The sequence below is a fragment of the Ischnura elegans genome, chromosome 7, assembly GCF_921293095.1.
Source record: "Ischnura elegans chromosome 7, ioIscEleg1.1, whole genome shotgun sequence".
Taxonomy (NCBI): domain Eukaryota; kingdom Metazoa; phylum Arthropoda; class Insecta; order Odonata; family Coenagrionidae; genus Ischnura; species Ischnura elegans.
Window position 1 is genome coordinate 36696285 of NC_060252.1, and position 15405 is coordinate 36711689.

Genomic DNA, 15405 nt, shown 5'->3' on the forward strand with positions numbered 1-15405 from the left:
GGTACACCCATGGTCATGTACGGGTAGCCAAAGTAGCTGTGACCAATGGCGTGCTATGAGCGGCCAAAAGAAAGGCTCATTTCTTTAGTCATAATGACTGAAGCGGCATGGAGACGAAGTACATAGGTATTTCAGTCATCATGACCAAAGTGGCACTGAACGTGTTAAATGAGAATGTTTTATACTAAAGCAAACAAAGGAAAAAAAACAAAATATTTAACAGTCTTTTCAGTTCTTCTGACATCTGAGCAAACATGTCAATAATTTTATTTTTGTCTACCTTAAAAGCTAACAGTCTCTCATTACTCATAACAACTAAGGACTGAAAATTTTCATGAGAGAAAGTATTTTGCCTCTATATATACTAGAAGGAAGATAGAAGGAGAGGATAGATAGAAAGGGCCATAACTATTGTAGGGATCTCACCTATTCTTTCATTTTAACCATTCACGTACCAGCAAGGTCCAAGGAAAATGGAAGGTGTAGATAGAGCACAGGGCTCCCGGAGGCCACCCTGTGCCTTTGACCCTCGGGACCCAGCAGGGATTCCTATCCACCAGCCCTGGCCAGTGTACTTCAGACTAAAAATATGTGTGTGTATCCGTAGAGAAGCAATACATCTTTAATCAAACGCTTTTCTACAAATTATAGTTATTCCTCAAGATAAGGTGGATTAAGGTCATTGTTTTGGGGCTCAATTTTCCTTTGGAAAATTTTCATAAATAAGCGGTGAAGGCTAATTGATCTTAGTCAAGACATTATATGTGTACCTATCTCCTTTAAAAGAAAGCCAATTTGTATCAAAGTAATACATTAATTATATAATGACCGCATTACTTGTTTCTTTCTCATGCAAATGTTTTTTCTTCTTGGAATTATTTCGCATATATTATAGCATCTAAATTTATTTTCTTTATTTACTGCCAAAAGGCATACATTATGTATCAAGTCATAACTTCCACTCTTCCTTATTGATATGCAATACCTCTCAGCATTAATATGTCTGAGGTCTGAATGTGTGGGAAATTGGTTATTATATACTCTTGAATTCTTTTTAATTGGAAAAATAAAAACTTTCATCATGAGAGCCACCTTAAAATAGCTTTTTTTTCAATTTTCAAGATATTACAAGGAGTGACTGCCCGCAGGCTTTCCAGAATTGGCCTTCCGTAATTTCTATGAATTGAGTTCATAAATTGATAAACTTATCGGATGCCAATGGTTCACAATATGTTTTTTTTTATTATATTTATTTTTATTTTCTCATTAGCTCCTTCATTCTGAATGCCCAAGGTAACAATGAACTTCTTCTCAAGATGTACTACCCAACTCATACAAGGGCAGGGCCATACATTGTAGGTCTCATCGCCGGGTACATTCATTATGAATGCAAAATGAATGAAAGGAAAGTGTCACGGGTAAGAATACCTTCCATTTCTAAATTTATCTGCATTTTCACTCTAAATTTTATAAATAGTTTTTACTTGTTTAATAATACATATTTATTTTCCATTTTTTATGTTTATCTTTAAATTTTACCTTATGGAGGCTGTTGGAAAAATATCTAAGCCAGGAAAAATTCAGGAGTTATGTATCAACTGATAGTACCTTGCACCTAAACACAGTGTTGCCGACTCCATGGGGTCTGAGGGGGCCCGAGCCCCCTCAAAATTTGTTATGGGTGTGAGGAAAAAATGTGTCAGGCTTGTTGATTTTCCCTGGAGTGTCAAGATATCGAGATTCGAGTTGTCAGGGATCTGATGTTGATCATATGACCCTTCTAAAATGCTTAAAAAACTTAAAACTCACTACTTACAAAATTTCCCTGGGCAAGAAGGTTTGGGCCCCCCAATATTTTTTGTAAGCTGGCATCGCTGCCTAAACACTGAATCTATGAGGATCATCAATCAAAGATAACCCTTCATTTGAGTGGTATTGATATACTATGTAAGAGAAGCTGGGATGAGTTGATATAATTGCAATAGAAATTTTCTCAATACATAATTGCATTAGCTTTGGCTCCAAATGAACGCAGAATATATTTTAAGCAATCATTCACTCCCTCAGTGATTGAACCCAACAATCTATTTAATAGGCTGGTGAATTCAGGTTAGTGGCTTGGTTCCTTTATCCGGTCCATCTTGAATTTGGAGTATTTTTTTAGGAGATGTTGAAAGGTTTCACCCAGGATTTGAACTCAAGACTCCCTGACCAGCAGGCCAATGCTTTCCTCTCCAGGCTACCACACGTCCAATCTATTCATTGAAGCCATGTATTTTCGACAGAAATGATACAGTAATTATAGCAAAAATCCAAAACCTACAGCCCTACACTAGATATAGCAATACTGCTCATGCAAAATTCAGATCATATCAGTGCATAAAATAACATAAAGGCCAGTTGGATGTTGCCTAGAGCCAAGATTTTTCCAAGAAGCCAGTAACAATTTTTCTTTGAGGCATTATTTAACTCATAATACACCAGGGACAGACTCAGCATCAAATTTGGAGGGGAGCTAAGTGTGGGGAGCATGGAATCCCTCTGGGAAAGAGGGACCTTCTCCCATGTAAAAGTTTTTAAAATAGCTATTTTTTATGCATTTTGGAACCAAAACTGTTATATCCATTCTTAACAACAGATGAAATTGAACAATTTTAGACATTTAAGGATACAAAAGCTAACATATCACAGCGATTAAATTCAATGTAAATATCACTTGACACTCTGTTTTATTCTCAATCCTATTTTACATCCACTTCAAGATGGCTCTCTCCTTAACAATTCATCATTTATCTTTTATCACCATAGCATCGTCTCAAACAAAGAAATAAAAGAAATCAAAATAAAAATAGACATGCTCACAAATAAACAAAACAAACAACAAATGAACTTAAAAACAGAAAATAAACTAAACATATACAAAAGTGATATTGTTCATAAAGACACAGGCATCGAAAGCTATATGAAAGTCATAAAAAATTTGAGAAATTTTGGGTTATGACCTCTCTGACCCCCCTAAATCCACCATCTATTTACTGCCAAAAGGCAGACATTATGTCTCTGCTCAATGGCTCTGTAAATAGCGGACTTTTTTTTGCACAGCAGCATTAAAACTGATACTTAACCACCATAGAGCAAAAACAAATGTTGATATTTATGGAAATTTTGGGTGATAGAAGATTCAAGCAGTTTCAGTTTTTCTTAGTGAAAATTACTTAAAATGTCCTCTTCAAATATTTTCTAGACCATGCTCATTGAGAGAAGAGCACTTAATCTGAAGATGAAGATTCTAGGTTGTATATTCTTCATGAGGTAAGCTTTCAGCATTAAAATGAAAAGGTTTTATTCACATTCCAAGGCAGGTATGTTTAAAGGTCGCCACATCAGCAGTTTACCTCTAACCTGTGACCCCATTGTAGGATATAAAAAATAACTTGTTCATTGCTCCATTGATTTGACATGATTTTCCATGCAACCTCAGTTGTGACAGGAAAAACTATTAGAACTGCTGTTTATTCTGAAAAAAAATCAAACTTTTTGCTATACGATTGCTATTTCCTTTTGTACATAATAAAATTTTTTAAAGTTAATTTCCAATATTAACTCCATTTAAATGTTTTGCCACATCCCTATTTTCATGTGTAACAAAAATGCCTGTTAGATCGTTTTCAAACCAATTTCTTCATAAATTTCCAGCATCGAAGGTATTTAATACAATAAATTTGTATTTATACACATTTATATATTTATCTGATTTCAGTTTGCCTTTGGAAATTTTTCATTTAAAAGATGCGAGTGCCAATGTATCACAGTCAAGACATGATGTGTGTACCTATCTCCTTCCCTAGAATGCTTATTTCTTTCAAAAGGAATAAATTCATAACATAATGATCACATTACATATTTGTTCCTCTCACTAATTTTTTTCAGATGGTTACCATCCCACTATTTCTCGGTGGCTGCCTCCTCCTCATTGGTCCACTCTTCTACGCAGCGCTCTTCTATGTCCCAGGCCGTCCCTACTATCCTCTTGAAGCAGCCATCTATGCAGGCACGCACCGAATGGTCTGGGGTTGTGGCATTGCCACCATCATCATTGCCCTCTCAACAGGCAACCTCAGTGAGTGATCCTTCCTTTACAGCCTAAAGCAGCACAAAACATCACTATATTACTAATTTATATTTGTATAGTGACCTTTTATTTACTCCCTCAAGAAAGAGATGACTGTACATACAATAACCTAATTAGAGCTTTTGAAGATGTTATTTTTCTTTACTCTAGTGAGGGATTCGATATCATAAAAGCCAGTCATTGGAAACTTTTATTTATTATGTATGAGAATTTAGCCCTTTCATGCAAGAAGTAAATGTTTTCCATGCTGCAATTAGTATGAGAATATTTTAAACCGCTGCGTATGGAGCTCATTTTGCGGAAGATTAGCCCAAGTATTCTCGTTCATCTTCTTTAGGAACCAACTCAATCGGGTACTAGACCAAGACCCCAGCCACTCGGCCAGACCCTTGAATCATATTTTAGCATGAGTTCACAGTCAACTTATAGCATTGACAGTGTTTTTTGAAACAAAAAATTGGTTTTGATTGGCAAAAATTAACACTTAAGTAATAATAACGAACGTATTTTTAAGCATTGTAAAATTACAGACGGATTTCTAGTGTTGATAATAACACAGCTAGTAAACACGAGTTACGATAAAATTTCTTTTAAAAATTGCTTTCACACATATTAGGCAAAAAAAATTCATTTCGAAATATACAAAATTAGAGCATGCATTAAAATGTCTCTTTGCAAAAACTATTGACAATATAAACGCCTCACAACAGATTTCTGCATTGAGAAGGATCATAATTGAGCAGAAGGGTCTAGGGCCAATTGCCGAAGAGTGGCTCTAAGGTCTCGCTAAGCTGAGTCTCAGGCAAGGCTTGAATACCGCTGACCATTGTTACCTCAGCAGTCACTTCCCTTCTCAGGTGTCAGCTCTAGTCAACGTATGTTCATTTGCATTGAAAAATCCACACCAGTTAGAGCTGACGTTAGATCTTTTGCATATGAAAATGCTCGCTTGATGTTCAGTGCAACAGGGTTAATCTTTTAATGCTAGTGGGTTGTGATACATGTGAAACATTTAATTACTGTATTTCAGGCAAGAAGGATTGCTGTGATAAATTTTTTTTACTATTTTTAGGGTTCTGCAGGGTTCCACTCCTCTTATTCTCCCCCCACACCCACTCCTAACAGAGTATAAGCGAGAGATAAAGAGATATAAACCCCTAAGGCCAAAATCATCCAACTGAATGTGATAAATATTCCTATCAGGTGTGATTGCTTCTAGTCACTGAAGTTACATTGTGCATTGTTTCTGAAAGGAAGGCATGCCTACTAATGCCTGTGCTTCTACAACTGGTTAAGGAATAGGACCCAGCTGGATTGATTCACTGGTTCATTTAATATTACCAAAATTATGGAATGCTCAGCCATCACGAAGGTGCCTTACATAGAGGTTTGGACCGAACAAATGTACATCGGTAAACAGCTTTCTGCTGGCTTCACTTTTTTCAGCTAACAACCTCTCCAAAACCTCCACGGTGCCATATGATACAAAAGACCATGTTACTATAGTCCCCTATCAGCAAGTATGCGGGAGGTTACAGATTTCATTCAGTTCATGTTCATGGTCTGGCCATGGTACCCTAAGTGGCTAAAATCCTACAGCATACCTTAGGCAAAGTGTTGTTCCACGAATGTTCTGGCCAATAAACCAGATCACTTAACCCCACCAAGCAACAAAATGAACATATTGCGTACGGATGGCGAGAATTCTCGTCATTTTTTTCACGAACGGATGACGAAGATTCTCGTCATTTGGGCACAACAACCGAAACAATTTTAAAGCGTACAATACGTATTCGCTTGCGATACGCTTTAAAATTGTTTAGGTTGACGAGAATCTTCGTCATCCGTCCCGGAACGTGCGGGAAAAAAATGACTATAATTCTCGCGATCCGTACGCAACGTGATAATTTCAGAATATGTTATTTTTGCATAAAGTTAGACTAGCTATATAATGAGGCTGTTCACTCAGATCTAAAATTGTCTGAAGACTCCATACATGACAGTGAAAGATGAGTTAAGAAGAAAAAAATTCCCAGCTGAACAAGCTGGTTTCTAATTTATTTTCAACATCTAAAATTATATTTTATGACTATCAATTACGACATGATCAGCTGATTTAGAATTAAATGCTAATGCTAGCTCCAACCAATATATGAGCAGATAGAGAGCATAATTACTTTTTCATTATAGCTTCCTAGTTGAGTCTTTAAAAAATCCATTTCAACATTTAATAGCCCATTCCTCAAATTCTGAGAGTAAAAAATACTTCTAGTACAGGATGTGAATATAAACTTACACATAATAAGCAAAAAATTCACTATGTATTGTCTGATTATGGGAATAATTCATACACCTGCATGCACTTTTCACAGATGAGGAGAATTAGGTTTTGAATTTAATGACAACCACAATATTAACAATTAATTTACCTATTTACAAATCCATGTTTTTCAGGTTGGGTCAACTTCATCCTTTCAAATAAGCTGTTTATTGCCCTTGGGAAACTCACATATAGTGCTTACCTTGTTCACCTTCCATTTGACTTAATAGCCGTTGGAATGATTCGGCAGTCTTTCTACCTAAGCACTTTTAACATGGTAGGTATAATTAAAATTTATTTCCTGCAATATATTTTATTCGACAGACTAATAATAATAAGCCACCAATGTAGCAATCACAAAATGTGTTCAATTTTTATAATAAGTTATCAACAATGGCATCTGTCAATATGCATACATATTTCCTCTGATTCTGTAAACTATTCATTTTCAGATATCTATCTCGATTGCTGACATGGTCTATGCCCATGCTGCAGCCATTCTACTCTACCTGATGATTGAGTGTCCCTTCAGAGACATGGCAGCACTTGTCTTTAGCAAAAGAAAACTGTGAGTTATTGTTCTTTGATGGATGCCTTAGAATGAGAAGCCTTTTTGGGCTTGTGCACTAAACAAAATTGCTAAATTTTTTATCACCCCTTTCTCAAAACTATGATTTTTTTTCCTTTTTATACCAGATCCCTAGTGCATCATATAATATGTTGCCTTAGACAATGAAACTTTCAGATCAAATATTGGTTTCTTAATTAATGAGTCATTTCATTGTCAGAAAAGGCATTTGATACATGAAATACCCTTCCACTGAACTCTGTAGAAGTTTTGACTTCAAGTTGATGAATGACCAATCACATTTTTAATTATTATAATCCATGCATACTCACTATGGGTTCTTCGATAGATACGTACCCCCTCATGCATCAAGTTTGTGATTTAGTTGATACACTGGCCCTCACTTCTTTCCATGTGAATTTATAATGCCTCTTTTTTTTACTCTTTCCTCTCAGAGCCAACAAGTGAAGTGAATATTTGCCGAAGTCATCAAGTTTATGGAATTGTTGATGAGTGAATTGGCATGGAATGAGGGATAACCTTCCACAGTTGAACAGACTGTTGCTAGAAGCATGAACTAAGATTAAGTCCTACTGCTCAAAGCCTTTGAAGTACTGTGGACCCTTCCCTACGTGAAGATATAATGACAGAGGTCACTATATTGCATGGTGAATGATGAACTATGAGCATTAGCAGTGTGCTTGAAACTTCCACTCTATCCTTTAAAGAGTGGGAATCATACTTTGTGCTATTTTGTTTTATTACAGTGTTACCCTCAGTTCTTTTTAGAGATAGAAATGATCAAATGAGGGAAGAATTGTGTTACTATGTGTTATTTATTTGCCAAATAAGGTGGGCAATTGAAATAGCTACCAGAAAAAATTGCATTTAATTTTTTCTTTGTATAATACAACTGAGTAGGCTCCATAGGTTGAATGGTTTGTTTCTTAACTTATTCTTGTTTTTTTTTCTCTCCATCATATTTTCATTGTGCTGACACAAATTGATCTGGTGGGATTGCAAAATGTGATGTCATAGCCAATCCCTTTTAGATGGGCATTGTTTGTCCTGATATTTATGCCAATGTTATCACATATAACCAGCGATCAACATCAAGGAATCATTTTTTTGTGATCAGAATTCCTAAATATTTTAGCTATAGGAATAGTATAGATGCAGTTATTTATACAGCCAGCAAGAATCCAGAGTATCCTCAAAATAGGAAATTATATCCTGAGGTTGTTTTGAATTATCCAATTACCTATCCTTCTTTGGCCCAGTACTGGATGGAGTTAATCCATTTATGTTCCATATTAAACAATTTTTCCTCTCTCCAAATGGAGTATATTCCTCATCATAACACTTTCTACAATGGAAGAGCTCCTCATCGTCTCTAGGCTATGTACTATGCATGCATCTTTTAGATATATCATGCTCTATATTCAACAACTATCATCACAAATATTTCATGGCCTTCTTCTCTGTTCAAAATAAACCAGCATAGCTGAAACATGTATTTCAATAGTGAATATCCTGATATGGTTCCCAAAATTATTGCATGATTGTTAAGAGTGTGTAACTTATGATTCTTCTTTCACCAAAGAATTCACCAGTTTTTCCCAATTTCTTCTGTCCAATTATTCATTATGCACTCTGCCCTCTTCTTTTTTGCATTAGAATCCTTATTTATAAACACAAAAATATTTGCAAAATGCATAAAATGGAATGATCCATTCATCCCATGATGGCTGCAATAATTTAACAATCACTAGATGATACCGCCAACTAGGAACAATAAAAAACTCTTCAAGTCTTATCCACTCAAGAAACATACCTCTCTTTAGGTGCTATAAGTCCCCCTTATCATGGAGGTCTCAAACTCAATGCACCTTAGCCAGGCCTGGCAATTGAGTTCAACATGCTATGCATCTTTTGCTTTCTGGGTTTGTATCCCTTGAAGATATAATATGTATATGTATAGATGGATCAAAGTTGAATGAATATGTATGTACCAACTGTACCGAATTGTTTTGTTTTTCAAAGGAGGTATGTGTTGATATGATGTCAGCCTTACGTCATCATCATCATACTGTTCTCAGGTGGTGATTAGAAGGATAATAAGGAAAAGGGTAGTGACCCACTCAAATTCTTGGAAGTCCTGTGAAAATAATGTGATAATGGTGGTAAATTTCTTTGTGGGAAAAGTACAGGGAATGAAAAGTAATATGGATCATCATCATGCCCAAATTCTGCTATTTAAGGCGTGAGATCAAAATTGACCCATTGGAAATATCTCTTTGTTATATTTACCTACTCACTTTAAACTTCAATCACCACAACTGATAATGTTCTTATTATTTAAGCTGTGAAGCTGTGATAATACACTGGAGTGTGTATGGAATAAGTTTGTGTATTGGAATGGTGTTTTGAGTTTACAAGTGATTTATTTATGCACTCTATATAAGGAATAAATTTGTGAAAACCATTACCCTTGGTTCTTTCATTCTAATGAAGCAGCCCTTGAGTGGATTTCATTTTAAATCCTCATTGTATGCCACAATATTGCATTGCTACACCTTCAGAGGTTACTGTATTACATACTACCATATGTTCATAGTTAATTAAGTGTTCATCAGGAACTACCAGAAATAACACACCCTAAATATGGGTAATTCATGGTTTGCTTGGTTTAGTAGAGAAATTACAAAAATGCCGATGAGAATGCAGCATAACTTGAGTAGGGCACACAGACTGGTGCACTTGAGAAAATGTCTCTCACTGACTGCCTAAGAGTAGATAACCCTCGGGAAAAAGGTGCCAACCCAGGGTTCCATTAATTCTTCGTAGGATAGGGTTCCTCCCAACAACAGTTAGAAGGGTCTAGTTTGGGGTAGGGGAAAAGATTACTTGTTAAGAAAGGGAAACGGCCACGTCACATGTAAACAAAAGGTTTCCGTGAAGAAAGGAGCCAGAAGGGACGGTGAGCATTAAGGACCCAAAGGAAGAATTCATAATTTTGGTGATTTGAAGAAAGGGCTTGTTTTGGTGGCTCAGGTTTGTTTCATTGCTTCACATGCATGTGACAACGTGGTATGATGAGGCGAGGGTGTGAGGTGCGTTTGGGAGACAGCAAATGGCTGCAAACCGTGCTGGTGCAGGGTTCTCTGTCCCTCCTTTTGAACTGTCATCGGACAATTCTCGCCGGCTGGACTGTATGGGTGACTTGGGGCCAAATTTGGTGGGAGGCCCACTGTTTCAAGGTGTTGTGATTTGTAACGTAATTACAGTAAAGGCTGATTACATTCAGAGCTCCATTAACCTTCCGTCAGGCACAATGGATCTGATAGGCACAGCATGAGTTTTTTTTCATCTCTCACTAATTTCAATATATGGCCACATCAGGAATATGGGCATATGTTGAATGTTTAATTGGGCAGAGCGTACTTCGAAAAATTTTAGGTGAGATGGTTTTGAAAACCTATTTCAAAGAGGGTACCAATGTTGAAGTCACAAAATAAACTATTTAGTAAAATTATTAGTAAAAATGGATAGAGACAACTGCTATTATTACTAGCCTAGAGGAATTGTGCTCAGAAAGAGATGATGCATGGACAATGGAGGGATAATTGTGGCCTCTAGGAGAGCAGCACTATTTTAAGGTTACATGCTGCTGGCTTCAAAACATGAAGTTAGCGCAAGTGTCAGAAGCTTTTTATTATTAACCATCATGGTGATCAGACTCTACTTCTCTAGCACATGTTATGGGATTATGAATCATTAACCACAATGGTGAAGTAGCAGATATCAGTGGTTTATAAATTGTATTCTCTGTAGTTTATTAAAACTGAAATAATCTTTTAAATTCAGACATTGCTTTTTGCATTTTGTACTAGCAGAGAGTATTCATACAACATTTACACTTTTTATTAGTGAGGGAAGTATTTTTACAGAAACATTACCATAAGCTTGTGTTTTTAATTTCATTCTTATTAAATTTCCAGAAAATAAATTGTTTCTATTACTAAATGGCTAAGTACGTAGTCATTTTCCTTTGGAAGGAATCTTATAAAGAGTGTTGGTAAAAAGGTGGTAGCATATGTGATATTTGTGTCTTGAACGAATGAAATACTGAAGGCGTTTGTGATTAAGAGGAGAGTTACGCTTATTTACTGATGTAGTTCATGCTGTGTTTTATGTTGAGTCATTATTTGCTTTTCTTCCCAGTTCAGTATTTTAATGATTCCAATGCCGACGTCCGACCTATTCAATGATATATTTGAAGAATCAGTAGTTGCCGACCAATAAAAAATTTTACCGTAGGATCTTTCAATTGATATAAACTACATATATAATAAAATATATTATCCACCACCTTAATTTAGTTATGTTCTCTCTCTGGTCAACACTCTGTGGCCAGCATATCTAAATTGAATTCTAAATTTTAGTATACTAAATCAATTTTCGTAAACAGTAAATGTTAATCTGTCTAATGGAAATATGTATTTAGTGAAGATTTACTCGGTCGGTACAAATTCGAACTAAACTATTATCCTTACGTAATCGGCATCTCCGCAACTCCCATGTGTTTCAGACGGTTGCATTTCTCCCAGGAGACCGAACTTGCTGATTTCGTCGTCGGTATGGAGCTTCTGGCTTAACGCTTACCCGTTGGAACGTTTATCACACGTATCTCACCGAGGATACTTATACACTTACAATATTTTTCTTATCACCCTGGCTTACCCCCTCCCACACTGAACTTCCCTCTTCAATTCACAATAAGGCCTATTCCCTTTCATTCTATCCATACATCATATTCTCTTCCTCCCCGCTTAAGCCTTAATCATACGATCATTTGTTACATCCCTCTTAGTGATCGTTCGAGTGAACATTTTTCTGAATCACACGGTCCCTCCCGCCGTCGCTTTTCGCATCATTTCCGATATCACAGCTCGTTGTCGTAGGATCCGCGAAACGAAAATATGCAGCGTGTTCATGTTTACCTATGCCCGACCGATTCAAGGCCAAAGTATACAAGACCGTGGTCCGCCCAGTGGCCCTATATAGAACAGAATATTGGCCAGCCACAGCAAAACAAGAACAGGCCGTGCATGCCATGGATATGAGGATGCTGCGATGGATCCTGGGCATCTCCCGCTTTGATCACGTCATGAATGAAGACATCCGGAAAAGAATGTGAGTTGCACCAATCACGGACAAGATGCGGGAGGCTCGACTGCGGTGGTATGGGCATGTGGTGCGTAGTGACGAGAACTCCGTGGCGAGAACAGCAATGCGGCTGAGCCCTGAAGGACGCCGACCACGAGGACGACCTAAGATGCGCTGGATCGACAGAATTAAGGCACACATGAAGACCGTCAACGCCACGCCAGTAGACGCCCTGGATCGAGCCAAGTGGAGAAGACTTGGCAGAACAGCGGACCCTGCAATAGCGCGGGACAAACGCTAGGATGAAGAAGAAGATGTTTACCTATGTCGTTCCCACGATTGTCAAATTTTGCGCTGCAATCGCTCCATACTGGCATGCGTTCTGATTGGCTGATATGGTGTTTCATTGAGGGTTTCAGCGACGGATAAAGCGACCAGACGAGTGATGAAAAAAGTGATGGGGATCCTCATCATTGGAGTGATCGCGAAAAAGAATTGCGCGCGACGATCATTTCCGAGTGATCGCTCGAGTGATCGTTAGAGTGGTCACTCAAAAATGACGAAAAAAATGATCGTATGGTTCAGGCTTTACCTGAAGCATGAATTACACCATCATTTTATTCATTCCTTTCGAGGGACAGCTCCAGCAGTCTCTCCAGCGATGGCGGAAAAAATGACCGTTTCTTGCGATCACTTTTCACGGTTGCTCGAGTCATTAGTCGCTTATCTTAGTAGTTGAGTATTTCAATGATTCCAATGCAGACATCCAACTTATGCAACGATGTATTTAAAGAAGCAGTAGTTGCCGGCCCATCAAAATTTTTATTAAAGGATATTTCAATTTATATTAACTATATCATAAAATATATTATCCACCACCTCAATTTAGTTATGTTATCTTCGGTCAACACTCTATGGAGAGCATATCTAAATTCAATACTAAATTTTAGTATACTCAATCAATTTCCATCCCTTTTTCCATCACTCGGCACTTACCGTTTTCCGTCGCTGAAACCATAGCTGGCACCGTCCAACTGCCAATCAGGACTCACGGCTGCTAACACCGATTGTAACGCCACGCTGGGATACTAACTGAATGACAATTGTGAATATGGAATTTGACCGAATAAGCAATCGAAAAATAGACGGTGGGAATGATCGTGTTATTCAGAAAATGATTGGTCGAGCGATCACTCTTTTGGTCCCTGAAAACCTATCGCTTGAGCTATCATTCTAAGGGACGGAAAAAATTGTTCGCGTAACGCAGGTTCAAAATTCTTCCCACAAAAATACTTTAAAGCATCACTACCTTCCTCTCATATTTCTCAATTTAGACCAGGGATGACAAGTGAAACGAAACGAAAATACGAGACCTAGGTTTAGTTTCGTTCCTTCACGAAATTAAAATCACCAAGGAGTTTAGTTTCAACCCGGGACGAAACTTTACTCTCGGGAATGAAACTAAATTAATCGAAACTCCGCTGCTCATGGTTAAGTTTCGATCTCAGAAGTTGAGTGTTCTGGGATAAGAGGGAACTCTCGACCCACTACGTGTGACATACGTGTAGTGAGGTTAAAACATCGAGCTTAAAAATCGAGTGGCCAGTTTGCGTTCATCGCTCTCCTGTTCGTGGTAAAAATAAGAGTGCCCCATGCATCTAATGGCGGTAGGCCGAACCTCTACTTCATTCAACCATACTTCGTACTCGGTGTGTGGGTCGAAACTGAACGGTTCGAAGGTGAAGCACGTGGTCCCTTCAGTGCGGAACATTATCTGTGTTTCGTTAAGTCCCAGAGTTTTAGTTTAATTTCGACCTGAAGTAGGTTTTGATTCTGATTTCGTTTCGACCCTGAGTTTAGCTCCCTGGGTTTTAATCCATTTCGTTTCGTTCCTACATTTCGCTCCCGGGAACGAAACTATTGAAATTTTACTGGTTTTCACTTTCGTTTAGTTTCGATTGCCATCCTTGATCGAGACCCTCAGTCTCCTCTGTACCACCTGTAAAATTTTCCTATTCTTATCCTCTATACGTAGCACTTCCTCCTCTATACGTAGCACTTCCTAGTCAGCTGGTCATAGAAGCGTCAGGCACTAAAATTCTCAGCCGAGATCCAAACCTAGAAATCTTCGTTTTTTTAAGAGAAAATCTTAGAGGCATGTGCTCCTTTAAAGATAGTGACACATTCATTCTAACTTGATCGGATTTAGGTCAAAGGAATTTATATTAAAATGCAGTTCTAATGATTATTAGCGGTTTATTTTATCGTTAGCTCTGATAACGATAGTGATTGTTGGTAAAAGTTGTTCATGAAATAATCACTTCAATGAGAAAGATATGCTATCAAAATTACCAATACAATTACGATCACATGCTCGGTGATTCTGGTTCATTTTTATAGGAGAGGATAGAGCTAAACTTGAATTGAACCACTGGCTTGTGATTTGGGGTCAGTGGCCCCTCCGCGCTTCTAGGATTTTTGTAAGGTGGTGTACAAAGACTTCACTAGGGATTTGAACCTGAGACCTTCTGGTCAGCAGCCAATCATTCAATCTGCCAGGACCTTTCGGTCAGGTGATCTACCCTCTAGGGTACTACCTCCCTACAATTATAAATTAAAGAAAAATGCATAGTACATAGAAATACATAAGTGATTAGCTCTTTGAAACGTCAGACGTTTGTTTTGTTCCAAATCCTCTTTATTTTCTTTAAGAAACCATTTTTTTACTTACTAATTCGAAGAACTTTTCCTTAGTTTACTATCAATAATCCTACCTCTCCTCCCATCAACAGCTCCCTATCAACATCAGTAATTATGCATCAAACGTTACATCTTCAATAAGTTTTTCTATTATAGGCTAAATCAAACTTCGAGAACGTGAAATTGCCATAAAATGAGCACTTATCTATAGTTTCCAATATTTTTGAGCGGAAGTATGAACCTCGCATATCTACATTGCGTAAGAGAGTTCACCCACGCACCGCCAGTCACGAGGTACGCTCCAGACAGCGGAAGGAAGGGCTTTTAATTGCTTCGAATTACCCTTTGATACCCGTCCTGCCCGTTGACGGACGGTGGCGCTAATCGCCGTAGACACCGTGGCACGTAATATCGTACTTCCTCCTCACACGTCCCTTCATTATATTTCCACGCCAAAGTGTCTTCCGCCCTAGCTGCCCCGATCGACATGATTTGGCGCCACGAAGTAAACTTCCT

General features: G+C 37.8%; 1 protein-coding gene across 1 annotated transcript; it reads left to right on the forward strand.

Annotated features, from left to right (window-relative positions):
* Positions 1–3247: 3247 nt before the first annotated feature.
* On the forward strand, positions 3248–9508 carry LOC124162960 (nose resistant to fluoxetine protein 6-like). Its single transcript, XM_046539740.1, has 6 exons — positions 3248–3312; positions 3761–3824; positions 3931–4120; positions 6587–6729; positions 6905–7020; positions 7476–9508. The coding sequence occupies exons 1-6, from the start codon at positions 3248–3250 to the stop codon at positions 7486–7488; spliced, it is 591 nt and encodes a 196-aa protein (XP_046395696.1). The 3' UTR covers positions 7489–9508.
* Positions 9509–15405: the final 5897 nt, after the last annotated feature.